The sequence below is a fragment of the Tyto alba genome, unplaced genomic scaffold (genome assembly GCF_018691265.1).
Source record: "Tyto alba isolate M040663 unplaced genomic scaffold, T.alba_DEE_v4.0 Super-Scaffold_29, whole genome shotgun sequence".
Classification (NCBI taxonomy): domain Eukaryota; kingdom Metazoa; phylum Chordata; class Aves; order Strigiformes; family Tytonidae; genus Tyto; species Tyto alba.
The window spans coordinates 8,849,261-8,863,949 of NW_024881303.1; the positions used below are offsets into that span (position 1 = coordinate 8,849,261).

Consider the following 14,689-nt stretch of genomic DNA (forward strand, 5'->3'; position numbering starts at 1 on the left):
GAAAAGCAGCTTACTTTTCAAGTGACTAAAGATGGATGTAAAACTGATTATGATCTGCTTTTCAAATTGTTAAGATACTTCAAAGAGTGTGTCCAGTGTTATATAATACACAGCATCACAGGAGATAAATAGTAGGCACAGAAAAAAAAAAAAGTAGGTGTGAGATCTAGTTTAGATTGCTCATATTTTAATCTACATTTAAATTCTTTGTGATCCAATCTTCTATTATTCTTGAAAGGCATCCAGTGGTGATAGAGCACTTCTCTGATTAATTAGGACAAGATCGACTTAATGTGCCAATTGGTTTGGTCATATAACTTTTTGTGAACAAAATGGTTAGCTTTTTTTTTTTTCTTCTCTACCATGTGTAAAATCAAATGCTCATCTTAGGTCTTTTTGACTGTGATTTAAGTCACCGTCTTCTGTGAGGACAGCACTTTGGGGAAGAAAAGGAAGGAAAGAGGGGAAGAAGAACCTCCTTAAAATAATTAGTGAAGAGATTACTACTTAGTAACTCTAATTATTAGAGAAATCCTATTAAATTAATGCCAGTGATTTAATATTGTAAAAACCTGCTATAGCAGAATTTCTGTTAGTGGGCTTTTGTTTAGAAGACTGTTCAAGTATGAACATTGACTTTCCTTAATAGTGTTTGGCCTAGAAGATGCAGTAAAGAAAGTTGCTGGAAAATAAGTAAAAATGTAACTTTGTTTTCAGTATGTCTTTCTTTTCCGCTAAATATTTTAAGGAAGCTTGCAAAACATGAAGAAAATAGGTAAAGAAATGAAAGCAATATGGTTTCTAATGTTCCCATCTCCAGGCATTTTCAAATGATGAAGCTAGTCACAAAATCACGAGTCTGTGAAGTAAAAAGCTGCAAGAATATAAACCCTTATATACGTATCTTTTCAGATTTATATATTGCTCTTTAACCTTTTCCAGTTCTCAGGCTGATCTCCGCAAACAAGAGACTAGTAGTTACCACCCTCCCTCCTTGCCAAGAAAATTGAAATTGCTATGAAATTGCATTATGTCAGGACATGGGCTCTTTCTTTACTGTTCTTTTTCCCTTCCCTCTGTCCTAGATATTATAATAAAATTAAATCAGATCAAGATCAACATTATCTGTGCTCTTTCTTCCGGTATCTCTCTGCTTTCTCCCAGTTTTCTGATGCAGCACAACTTAGAGGAGCTGCAAAGTTGTTTTGTGTCCCTGCACAGCCATCCAGAAGTGCAGGCAAAAAGCCTGGAGTTGGACCTATTACAGATATATCCTATGGGGAAATATTTAAGGGAAGAGTTTCTCCTGCCAGGCAAGCTGTGAATGTTTTGGTGAACAGGGGATGCTTGCCAGGGAGATGCTCTGTTGTGGTGTGTGGACCGTCTTTGAACCCTGAATTCACTTTTGCTGCAGCTATGGGGGGAGCAGGCAGGAGCCCAGGCCTTGGCTGGCAATGTGCATGGGAAGAATAACACAGGAGCCCCGTCCCATATCTCCTTCTCCCATAGCTTTGCTCCCAGCACCGCGTTGCAGCCAGACCCCATCGAGGGGTCCATAAGGGAGAGGTGCTCCAGCCCCCTGATCATCTTTGTGGCCTCTTCTGGACCTGCTCAAGCAGGTTCATGTCTTTCCCGTGTTGAGGGCTCCAGAGCTGAACACAGCTCTGCAGGTGGGGTCTTACCAGAGTAGAGTAGAGGGAGAGAATGCCCTCCCTCGACCTACTGGCCACACTTCTCTTGATGCAGTCCAGGACACGGTTACCTTTCTGGGCTGCAAGCACACATAGCCAGTCTTCCATCCACCAACACCCCCAAGTCCTTCTCCTCAGGGCTGCTCTCAATTCACTCATCACCCAGCCTATATTTGTGCTTGGGATTGCCTCAATCCATATGCAGAACCTTGCCCTTGGCCTTGCTGAACTCCATGAGGTTTGCCCGGGCCCACCTCTCCAGCCTGGCCAGGTCCCTCTGGATGGGATCCCTGCCCTCCTGCGTGTCACCGCACCACACAGCTCGGGGTCGTTGGCAAACTTGTGAGGGTGCACTCGGTCCCACTGTCCCTGTCACCGACAAAGATGTTAAACAGCGCTGGTCCCAACACCAATCCCTAAACAATGCCATTTGTCACTGCTCACCATCTGGGCATCGAGCCGTTGACCCCAACTCTTTGAGTGTGACCATCCAGCCAATTCCTTATCCACTGAGTGGTCTATCCATCAAAGCCATGCATCTCTGATTTAGAGACAAGGATTTTGTGCAAGACAGAGTCAAATGCTTGCATAAGTCTAGGTGGATGATGTTAGTTGCTCTTCCCTTCTCCACCAATGCAATAACCACAGGGTAGAAGGTCATCAAATTTGTCAGGTACCATTTGTCCTCAGTGAAGCCATGCTGGCTGTCACCAGTCACCTCCTTATTTTCTATGTGCCCTAGCATGATCTTGCCGCACACAGAGGTGAGACTGACTGGCCTGCAGTTGCCCAGGTCTTCCTTTCTTCCCTTTCTGAAAATGGGGGTTATGTTTCCCCTTTTCCAGTCAGTGGAATGCCACAACTTTTCAAATATGATGGATAGTGGCTTAGCCACTTCATCTGCCAGTTCCCTCAGGACCCATGGATGCACCTCATCAGGTCCCAGGGACTTTTGCACTGTCAGGTTCCTTAAATGGTCCACATTCTCACTAGTCTCCCTTTTATCACCAATGTAGCAATAGAAGCTATAGCTACTGTATAGGTCTAGAATCTGTGTGCATGTCTATATGGTCATATAAGAATGTGGCTGCTAGGACTTTTTTTGAAGAGTCTTTAATAATACAAATGAATTATGCTTTTTTCATGCAGTTATGTCTAATCCTTTATGAATGATTTATCTTCAAATTAAATTGAAAATATAGGGTCATATGTATGGATAGGTTTTGTTGTGTACCTTGCATTAGATTTCACTCATCTCTGAATAATGGAGGATATCTCTCAGAGACCCGCTTAATTTATCCAAAGGTCAGGTAGACTGCTAATTCTTACCCAGCATTTTTTTTTTTTGTTGTTCTAGCTATATGCCTAATCTGTTGGGGCCAGTATTTTATTACAGCTACACTTGTTTTTTCTTTACCCAGAATGATTAAAAAAGTCCATTAAATGTTTATTAAGATTTTTCAGGGGTGATTTTTACAAATCAAAAATCCCCCATAGAAGCTGCATTGAAATTTATGCCCTGTTTTTATGCTGCCTGCTTCACATGCAGGGAGCTGGTCTGCAGTTCCCCTAACTGCATGGCTTTGTGGCATGTGACGGGACTGATGGCACTGAAGAGGCAACTGACACATGAGACTGTCTAAAAAAAAGTCTGTCATGGGTATTTTTGTCTTTTTCACATGCCTACTAAAAGAACTAGATTGTGTAGTTGTATAAATGTGTTCCCAGCTAGATAAATTTCAGTTTGTTATAAGGTGCATAACTGGTTATAAACTGTCATTAAAATGCTTAAGCAGTGGATGGCTTTTGAGACACCTGTACGAGGCACTGAAGGCCACTTACGTTCAAATCCCTGCTTCACTGTGGATTTTCTTTAGAATGTTAGAAATGCCACTTAAGCCCTTTAAAAGTATGTTGGTATCTAAATGATGTCACTTAGTACCTTTAAATATTTAACTTGCAACCTCTATCTATGCCCTGAAGTACTGCAGTGCCTCACTTCATGGGCTGTTGTGGCAGTAAAGACAGTGGTGATTTAGAGCTGATCCAGGATCCTGGCAATGAGAAGAGCAAAAGTGTTTAAGAAAGCCAGGATGGCAAACCCCAGTGTGAACAGGCTTCCTGAGTTAGTAGGACTTTGGGTAAATTGGATAATTTGCTTTCAAAATGAAAAGAAGGTTGGAAGGAATAGTGTAGAAAGGAAAGTTCCCACTTGCCACACAGACATGCTAGTAGTTAATTTGTTAACATTTATACAGTATTTGGATCTGAAGACACCCATTCTCATAGAAATATTTTTATCACCTTCATTGGGCTTTGGATAAACTTCTTAATCTTGACAAAAAATACTGTGTTTGTTTTCAATTGCTTAACACCATGTTGCTGAATATAAATGCTGGAAATAACTCTTTTCCCTGCTTTCCTGTCTGCAGAAAATGAAACTGTTACGGGGTGGAAGGGGAGGGACTGTATAAAGGGCTCAGGGGTAAATTGCTCACCTTCTCCCTGGTTTGGCAAGTACTTAAAGGTGGTTCTGATAGTTCCCATCATTTACAGCATGTACCTGCTTGGTATTTTAGTTCATACCAGCACTGCTGTCTCGAAGGAGCTCTCCCAGTTATCCCTGCTGACTATGCTCTGGTTCATTTTGCTGAGCCATCAGGGAGTGTGGAAATGGTTATTTTGAATTAAACTGAAATAAATGCTCCAATAAGGTACCATGACTGTCTGTGGACATTCAGGCTAGAACTAGTCCAACACAACCTTTCTTCCCTAAACATGTGGTGGATATGCTACATCCTGACCACCAGCTCTTTTGATCTGCTGATTTGTTCCTTTTGAGCTCCACTGCTTGCTGCTGTAGCCATAGCCTCAGATGACCTGAATGGTGAAAAGAAGGTCTAAAAATATATCATACACGAGGTAATTCCTTCTGGTGAAATGGAGATGGGAGGATGACAGACAGATTTGTGCTCATTAATTTCAAATAATTGTGGTTTTTTTGTTTGTTTGTTTGTTTTTGTTTTGTTTTGTTTTTTTGGTCGTTGTTTTTTGTTTGGTTGGTTGGTTTTTTAAGAAAAAAGCCACGCAATTGTAACTGATTCACTGGCAGTGATACACTGGTCCTCGTGACAGAAGAAAACCTCTTTACTGCTTGGTGACATTGATGAGCATGGACAGACAGGGTATATCTGCTCTGCTGCCATTTGCTTCCCCCATCTCCCTGCCGAGGGAGGAGACAGCACTTTTCTGTGAGCTGCTGTCTCCGGCTTTGGGAAGGGAGGCACGAAAGGCAACAGAAGAGAGAACATTAATTTTAAGTATGACTCTTCTCTATCTCTGTCAAAGGAAGGCTGAAAGTAAAACCATGGCTGGCGGCGCTCCTGCCCTCCCCTCCTCTTCCCCCTGGGAGAGTTCCCTACCGCTGTGGTCCCTGCCGTGTCCCCATGCTCCAGCCCTTAATGATTAGTCTGGTTTGTAGCACTTGTTGATAGCTCATTACTGGATAAAACAGTCATGTCCAGCAGTGTGTATTGATTTTTGACTAGCCTACGTGACACACTGCTTCTATGTGTTATTCCTCCCTGAAGAGTTGTTCTGAAGATAAGCTTTAAAATACAGGGTGAAATGTGATAGATTTTGGGTGTTTTCACATTAGCATGTTCTTATTTTGTTCTCTTACATCCACTTTTTGGCTCAGTGGGTTTTGGCCCAAAGTAAAGAAAATGATCAGTTTTTTCCTGATAGCTTCTTTATTCTAGGTCAGTGACATTTTGAAAACTAGGGCAAGAGAAAACCAAGGTCACTTAAGAGTCCTATAAAAAGGCCTAACAAAGAACCCATTCATCCTCATAAAAATAAAAATCCTTATTAATTAACCACGTGGTAGAGATAAGAATTCGAGAGCTTGATTAAATCATTAGCGCCTCTGAGCAGTAGAGTAGGGGGGGGAGCCAAGAGAGAAAACATATTTGGCCTGAAAATTGAAATATGACTGCCTACCACAGTGCCAGAAGCACATCTGTACTGAGCTGTGTGTTGTGTGGCCTGGATGGAAGCAGAGTGACTGCTGCACTACAGTCCAGGAACATATTGGCAGCCGTGGATTTTTGCTATTGATTCACAGTGAGATTATTATTTTTTTTTAATTATTATTATTTATTTGGGTAGGAAAATAAGCCGCATGACAGCTGAGGCTGCATCAGCTTGTAAGGCAGCCTGGTGGGTTGCACTAGGCAGCGGCTATAGCAGGGGGAGGGCGTAAGGTGTGTTTAGGTGTGCGCAGTGAAATAACTGCTTTGTCCTTTTGCCAGGTGAGACATTTGCCTGAGAGCTGATGTGAATCAACACTTGCAGTATCTGGCCCACATTGCATAATGCTTCTGCACATTAATATGGAGAGATTCAACCAAAACAAGGCCAAATGTCCTCATCTGTAACCAACCCCAAAATCAAGTTCTTGAAATCAGTAGCAGTAGTGTGTTTGGCAACAGCTACAGCTGAAGGAGTCACTGGCGTCAGGCAGAGCAGTTAATATTTGCTTTCTGTCCCTTTTCAAGTGCCAGAAATACCAGCCTTGCCTGCCTTATAAAATTGAGCACAGCTACTCAATAATTGCTCATTAGGTAACTGGAATGGCTCCCGCACGGGTATTCAACCAAAGGGTGTGGTTGGGTCCTGTGCTAACATGAAGGCAATATCTCCATGCTATTTATGTCCTTGTGAGCATTGCGGCATTGATTGGTCTGTGTGGCATGTTTGCACTTATTTTCTGTTTTCCAAACAAAGCAGAATTTTGAGATTGCATTTTTGTCTGTGTCTTTAAGACTGCCCTTATCTTACTGTTCATCATGATCTCTGTGGTATTTAAAAAGAAGCAGGAAACAATCCAGCAAGCAGGGGAAATTGACTGTTTCATGCTCCAACAGGATCATAGTATTGCACATTAGAGGAGGACTCTTGAAAGATGCGTTAGTTGCAGGGTGCAAACCAGCCCTTGACACAGGTAATGTGTGAATGTTTTTCTTGCTGCTCACCCGCCTGGTGAAGCAGAAGGAGGTCTGTGGGTCAGATGGTGGGGTAAGGAGCAGGAGGCCACATTATCCTTAAGCAGCTTGCTCCGCTTTGTGAGTTGTTGAAGCTCTGTGGCCAAGCCCTTCAGGCTGTCTTGGACGATGAAAAGCCACTGAGGACTGGGGTTTGTGTTTGCCAAATTCCCAGAGAATAATAAAGTGTGGGACATTTTCCTGAGTGGCATTTTCATGGGCAGAGCAGTCAGGATTTTTTTCTTTTTCCCCCAAGGGCTTGATATTTTTGGTATCTTTCATCCTGCCTAGCCTACAAAAACATACATATCCATTGCTGAGTAGTCTTGCGCTTGACTTATGATGTCAAACTTGCCTTCACATTAATCTTTTGTGCGAGAGCATGCGTTCAGAGGCAGAGATCATCTGCTCCCAGCCTGCCTCCCAGATTTGCTGTTTCTTGCCGGCTGGTGGCCTGCTCAGAGTCTCCTGCTGCCTCTCCCACACGGTGGGAGGATTTACCCCAGCTGGGAAGTGGGCAGCGAGTACCCCGGCAGCCACCTCGCCCACCACCTCCCTCCAGGCCTGGGCCATGCACAAGGCCATGCCTGCTGCTGCTCCCCAGGTTGCTGCGCTGGGGCCATGGCGCGGGATGTGCACTGTCCTCTCCTGCCCTCCCGGGAGGGTGGTGGGCCGGCATCCCACGGCCCGACTGCCTCCACGCACGCTGGAGCTCCGAGCCCCTGTGTCGCCATGACCCGAGGTCCCATCCCCTGCTCCGGGCTGTCTGCCGCAGCCCCGCCTGCCGCCCGGCACGGCGGGGAGAGGAGCTTGCTCTTTCTCTTGGCTTTGCACCTCTCCTGCCTCTCAGGCCTTGCTTCTCTGCTGCCCGCGATGGGCGGCAGGAGCGTTGGCAGGCCGACCCCGGGGGCAGCTGCCCACAGCCGTGCGTGGAGGGGCTGGCGTCTGCCTCAGCCCTCGGGGGAAGGCTTGGGAGAGCCAAGCAGCTGGTACAGGCCGAAGACGGTGGTTTGGGCAACCAAGTCGACTCTGCTAGCTGTATAGTCTTGCCTTCCCTCACGTAATTGTCTGTTTGGCCTGTTTTGTAATATCTGGGCTATTAAAAAACAGTGCAGCCTTTTGGGGTTTTATTCAAATAAGGAAGGAGGAAGGGATGACCGCCCTTCCACAGCTCCAGGCAGGCCCCTTGCACGGGTGGTACTCTCTTTTTGTCCTGGTTTTGGGGAAGCTAACTCCAACGGTTGCAGACAATGCTGGTGCGAAAATGGAGAGAGAAAGGAGTTTGTGTTGTCACCTGCTCCCGCGAGCCGTTGGGATGGCTGCTGGTGGCAGTGCCTGCACAGTGGTGAGGCCTGAAAGTCTGTAAGCTCAGGGGCGAACACCTCTGGCTGTTACCTCAGACCTGTGTATGGACATCCAGCAGGGACATATGGTTTTGGTGGTGAAGTGTCTTGGGAATGGGGTGGATTTTTGGGAGGGAATGTGGGCTGGGGAGTCGTGTGATCTACCAGCCATGACCAGGGACAGGGCTGGGGAGCTGGTCTAGTCTGCCTGTGCTGCTCACACTCTGCTTCACCTTTGGGGGGAACTAGGCTTTTCTTCATCTCTGCTACCCACAAGCCATGGAGAAGGGCTTTCCCTTCTCTTGATCTCTACTCTGGTGTGAGAAACAGTTTAAATATTCTGATTTTTGAAACATGGACTAAACCAACTTCCCATCTCCCTTCACAACTGCTGGTAGTTTTTCACTGTGTACCAGTGTGAAGGACCTGGGTGAAGAGCTGGATCTTTGCATGACCGGGTCACGCTTTGAGTCCCATTTTACTGTTTTTTGATGGGGCACAAATTCAAGCACTTCCTTCTTCCTCCCTCCTACTCTAAGACCCCGTGTGCCCCTTTTTGGCTGGACTAATGGTCTGCATACCGCAGGGAGGTCCCAGTACTGAAAAGGATGCTGTTCCCTGATGACAGCCCAATAACTCTCCCCAGCCCTTCAGTTGGCCAAGACATCCTGTTGTGTGGCTTCACCTACAGATTCTCATTTATCACAAAATCCCAGTCTCCATCCTGGTCTCATCACCCAACTCCATACATGGCTTTTCCTGAATTTCAAGATGGATCTGGTACCGATGATGGCCCCGAGTCTTTCAAGGAACGTTTAGGAATGGATGAAGTAATTCTAGACTTACTGCTTTGTAGAATGATGTGTTCATACTGCTGTTAGCATTTCTGAGCTTTTGAGAAGATCTTCATTAGTTGCTCTTTGCTGCATCCAGTTGTAGAGGTCCTTGCAGTACCATCTCTGCAAGCAAGAAAATATCACCTCTAAAATGAGAGTTAAGAAAAACTAATATTAAATAGTAACTTAATGTCTGGAAGAATAGACCTTAGATTTTGGATGGATGCCATGTATCTTTCTGAGAGAGTAATAAAACCAGATCGTTTTTTTCATTAACCCTTTTTTTTTTTGTTTTGTTTTGTTTTTTTTTTTTTGTTTTTTTCCCCAGTGCAGCGAGAGTTTACACAGAAGAAAACCTTCACTAGCTGGATAAATTCAATACTGGCAAAGGTAAGAAGGGGACTCTTTAGGAAAGACATGCCCTTTGCCTTTTTGATTTGGTTGTGCGGTACAGAGATTAAAATTTTTAGGAATAAACAAAATTAATATAAGGTTTTTAGGCACTGACCAGAAAAAGTAGCCACTGGAAAGCATTTGTTTAATAGATGCAACAGCATTGTGTTTGTGGTTGTCCAAGGACATTTGTAAGAGATGGTTTGCAGGGAGATGACAGTACCTTTGTTACTAATGTGGTAAAACACACTTGTGCTGGATTGTGGCACACGTCTCAGGGTTTTATGAGATTCTGTATTTATGATTAGCTGTAACTGAGTTTAGATAAGCATTATTCTATTATGCAATCCAAGAACATGAGTTTAATGGGATGACCTGGGTGACTGGTAAATATTAAGACAAACCACACAGAAGTGTAGGTGCTCTTCAACTTTCACAAAGTATCTCATGCAGTGTGTGCTGGGGCTCGGACTTGCTCAGGTGAAAGAATGCTATTTTGTTCCCTCTTTGAGCAGGAGCTGCTGAGCTTGTGGTAAGTTTGTGCTGTCCACAAGTGAGTGAGAAGAGTGAGACTTTAGTTATTCAGCTGTATTTGTACTTGGGGCACATCGATCAAGAAGTCAAAATATGAATTAACTGCTTTTCTTAACTTTTCCTTTTTAAAAGTTTTGGAGTCTTTTGCCACATATCTCCTTGTAAGGTATAAATACTTGAAAATGAGGCATAAAATAACTCTTATAAAACACAGAGGCAGAGCTAGGGCAAATCAGAGGCTAACATCTTAATGGGTTAGAAGAAGCAGGGTACGGCTGATTAGACGCAGGATTTATATTTTAGCTTATTGAAAAAATAAAGGATGCTAACATTTTTTTAACAACAGAGTAATCTCTGTTGTTCTGTACTGTGTTGAAATCAAAAATACAAAAGATGGTGTGACAAGCATTTAAATCTATTTTGCAGCATATACCTCCTTCTGTTGTCTCAGACCTGTATACAGACATACAGCAAGGACATTTGCTTTTGGATCTGTTGGAAGTGCTTTCAGGTCAACATCTGGTAAGACAGAGTAATAAAAATATTACCTCAATTCTTCATCAAGTCCAGCAAAGATTTCTGGATATGCTTAATTGTAACCATGTGAATGATCTCTCTGGGGTTATAGAGCTATTTGCAAGTAACTTATTCTTACACCACTGACACTGAAACACACTGAAATAAGTTGGTCGAAAGTGGTTTGTGAATTTTTGTAGGAATTCCCTTATTAAAATATAAAATAAAATTAAAATTTACAACTGAGGGTGTAATCTGTTCTTTTTGCTTCACAGCCACGGGAAAAAGGATTTAATACCTTCCAGTGCAGAAGTAACATAGAAAATGCTCTGACATTTTTAAAGAGCAGATCAGTGAGTATTAACATCAAAATTCACAACTAAAGCCAGTTGAGCTGGTGGAACATTTTCTTTGTTAACAATGATCCTTTTTTTTTTTTCCCCTAGCTCAAGCTCATAAATATTCATGTTGCTGACATTATTGAAGGAAAACCTTCCATTGTGCTTGGCCTAATTTGGACAATTATATTTCATTTTCATGTAAGTATTTCAGTGATGTAACGGAGTTTTAGTAAAGAAAAAGAGCACAAAAATGTGTTGATTACGTGGTTGCCAAATGAGATGAATTGCTACAAAGTAGAAGGTTATTTTCTGATGTCTGGAAGTGACGGCTCAGGGAGGAGACGCACCAGCGCGTCTTTCCTGTGTCTCTGAACTGCTTCACCAATGCAATATTGGCATTACAGCCTGATGAACAGTATCTAGCTGCAGTAGGAAGGGAAGATACTGAGATTTTTTTAAAGTAACCAGTTAAAAAATAGGCCAAACTTTGCCTATCTACCTAAGGCCTGTAATGATTAAGCTCCAAATAGAGCAAATAGTGAAAAGTGACTGACATCCGTCTCCCTCAGAGGCATCCCCCCTCTTCAGTGTTGGCTGTGCTCACAGTGTGTAATTCTTGCTATAATTTTTTTCAGTACCAGGTGCCTGAAATAACATGAAGGCTGTCATAGTGATGTTTCTTATACAAGATACTGAGCATGCATCTTGCGTGGCGTGAGGTTAGGGGGAAGTTTGAAAGCACAGGGCCTTGCTTTAATCATATTGTAGGACTGTAGAAGATGATGGAGCCAAATTGCCTTCTAGCAAGAGCCCAGTGGTGAATTAACATAGGTGCACGGGGAGTGAACTTGTGACTGGGGCTCAGGAGAGCACTAAGAAGCAAACCTACTTAGCAGTATTGTAGCCCACATTTTTCTTGGTCAAGGTACTTTGGTGCTGAAATGTAGATCTCTGAGGTCTATTGAGTAAGTTTTCCTGCACCCTGACTGAGCAGGCAAACTCCGAACACGCCTAATGCATGACACTGTTGACAGCAGAAAATACATCGGCCCTGGGCTGCTTTCACTGGTAGGAATAGAAAAGCACACTGAGTGAAAAGGTCCCTTGATGCCATTGCTGGTACCCACAGTATAACATGGAAATCTTTGGGTGAATGTTTCCTGCCAAAAAATCACCTAAAGTTGGGAATTCAGCATGAAAAAGTTCAGGTTGAACAGATAAAAAAACCTGATCTTATCTCTGGGGGCAGGGAACTACTATTACAGCTCTGACTGAGTCCTTTCTAATTCTCTATGGGTTTCTGCCATTGATGTCTTGATAATTTTTCACTAAAGCCTGATTAACTCTCCCATCATCTCTGATAGATTGAAGAACTTGTCAGGATACTTGCTTGTACTTACAATCAGCCCTTACCTGATTCTTCAAGTGCTTTTGACTCCTCTCCAAAGGCAAGTCGATCAGCTAAAAAAAGTGCTAAAATTAAGGAGCGATGGAAGATGTCTGCTACAAAGGCTCTTTTGTTATGGGCAAAAGAACAGTGTTCACTGTAAGTTCCATCCAAGACTTATAAACAGTATCTTACAAGTTGTATTTACTGCTTTCCTCTAAATGTGGTGATATTTTCCCCTGGGTTTTTTTTAGCATTATTTAGTGACAGCTTAGAAGAAAACCCTTTAGATTTCAGATATTGTTACAGTACTTTTAGCATCAATCAAGCTCTAAATGTTTTGACGTGAACCCTTTAAATATAATAATGTGAAGCTAACTCTACTAATAAACTACCATAATGTAAATTGAGTTGTTTGGCTTTTCTCCCTTAGGGGCTTCTGTGTGCTAGTGGAATATTTACATGATTTGCTAGTTTTAGTTCTTACTATTGGCACTGGTTACCAAAGTTTCAATAATTTTTTTTCAAATGGAAAATGTAGGATTTCTAGGATTCCTACACCTTGTGTTTTTCTGTCAAAAGACTGCATGATCCCAAAGAAGGACCCTAGTTCTAGAGGTCCTAGTCCCCAGTTCTAACAAGGTGTTTCCTTATGCTTGGTGCTGATTTCAGTGGGAGCATTCACAGTGCTCAATCTGGAGCAGATACAGATATTTCTTGCAAGGGGCAGTCTTTACACTAGTGCGTCACTCCAGGACATTTCAAACATGCTTTACGATAATGTCAGCCCTTTCTCTCCAGAACTTTGGTTGCTTTGTGTTCTAATAACATCCTACTAATATTCCATGTTCTTAGTGGGAGATAAATGCCTTCATCAGCACATAGGACAGTTTCTGCTGGGAAAATGTTTTCAGGCATTGAAGTTTCCATTTTAGCTTTGTTTTAACAGGACGAGATTGATTGGCATGTAAAAATCACCTCTGTGTTCATTTAATCTTCCTCTTTCTTTTGCTTGTTTTTCATTAATATTGCTGTCTGTTTTGTGGCATCCTTTCTGAAATGTAATTACATTGATTGATTTTGCTTTCAGTGAATCCTATAGTTATTGGTAAAAGAACAAATCTTGTAAGTCCTGGCCTGCTGTTTCATAACTACATTTAATCACTTGAAACTCCACATCTTTTCCATGCCATAACATACTCCTAATATACAGGCTGCTTCTGGAAAGTTGTCCCAGAATTCACTGTGACTTGCAGAGCTGGGCACCTCACAGCACTGTCCAGGCACTGCTTAATAGAAGACATTTTAAAGACCCTAAACTAAACAAGAGAAAAAGAAATATTTTCCCGGCAGTAATAGATCACTTTTATGGTCTGGATTTTCTAAAATGCCAGAGGTGATTCAAATACTCAGTGTCCTTACAGATAAATACCTACATGTTCTTCAGTGCTTTGCTTGTTGTTTTTCCATCCCACAGAATGCGTAGATATTGAGCACAAAGGTGATGTTCAGAAAGGATATTGAATCAGCAAGGCTTTATCTCCAGAATGCAACATAAGATAAAAACATTGAGTCATTTTGCAAAAACAGGACAAAAATATATAATTGTAGCAGCTGATAGTACTGGCTGTATTGTTGTCTGACCCAGCTTTTGTAGAAGTTCAGTGGCAAGGTTCTCTATAACTCTTTGGATTTGGTTCATACTCCATTTTACTGAATTTATATTCTATTTTTACATTCATACTTAGGACACCTGAGGAAACAGGCTATAATGTTTTGTTTCTAACCATTTTTGGGATAGGCACGGCTTTATCAATGTGACTGATTTCAAGTCAAGCTGGCGAAGTGGACTGCCTTTTTTAGCCATCATCCAAACATTACGACCAGGTCTAGTTGATTTGGAGAAGGCAAAAGCCAGAAGCAATAAAGAAAACCTGAGAGAGGCTTTCAGCATTGCAGAAGTGGAGCTGAATATTCCACGGCTTCTTGAACCTGAGGGTATATGATCTGCTTTTTTTTAATCTTTGTTATCAGGGGTGAGATTAATATAATCCTATATGTGTTGACTTGTAATACAGGAAAAACTAAGACTGTGCTTAAGTTTGAAATGGAACATTGGTCTTTACTGTAATGCTCAGACCTGAGGTTCTTTATTTTATAACATTGACTGTACTTAGGATTTGTAGGATTTTTGAATTGGCAGCAAATGTAGGAACAATATGCAGAAGAAAGGGTATGAAACTCTCCCATTCATGGGAGAAACTTTTTCATTAGTTAGTCATGTTATATCAAAATATTCCCAAGGAAAAAAAATGTTCATTACATATTAATTTCTGTCAATGGTTTGTTAACTGAGCTGCTGCAAAATAAATGTGTTTATGGTAATGTGTTTTAATAACTGCAATATAGTGTGTAATTATGTGATCAGGCCTAGAAGGCTGCATAATTATGTAAATGGTGTATTGGCTCTTGTAGATGTTGACATTATGAATCCAGATGAAAAATCAATCATGACTTATGTGGCTCAGTTTTTGCAATACTCCAGGAATCTGAGTGAGTCTGAAGAGGATGTGCAGGTATGTCATGTGGTTTATCACTGAGGC

At 42.3% G+C, this 14,689-nt stretch overlaps 1 protein-coding gene across 8 annotated transcripts in view; it reads left to right on the forward strand.

Moving 5' to 3' along the window:
• Positions 1-14,689, forward strand: part of SYNE2 (spectrin repeat containing nuclear envelope protein 2) — a 198,665-nt gene that overhangs the window by 21,689 nt on the left and 162,287 nt on the right. For 6 of the 8 annotated variants that reach the window (XM_042798988.1, XM_042798987.1, XM_042798993.1 and 3 more), the window contains exons 3-9: positions 9,244-9,305; positions 10,269-10,364; positions 10,634-10,711; positions 10,805-10,897; positions 12,064-12,245; positions 13,888-14,084; positions 14,562-14,662. In XM_042798988.1, coding sequence (XP_042654922.1) covers positions 9,244-9,305; positions 10,269-10,364; positions 10,634-10,711; positions 10,805-10,897; positions 12,064-12,245; positions 13,888-14,084; positions 14,562-14,662 — 809 coding nt within the window. The remainder of the gene's footprint in view (positions 1-9,243; positions 9,306-10,268; positions 10,365-10,633; positions 10,712-10,804; positions 10,898-12,063; positions 12,246-13,887; positions 14,085-14,561; positions 14,663-14,689) is intronic. The other 2 variants (XM_042798991.1, XM_042798990.1) reach the window with 1 other exon arrangement.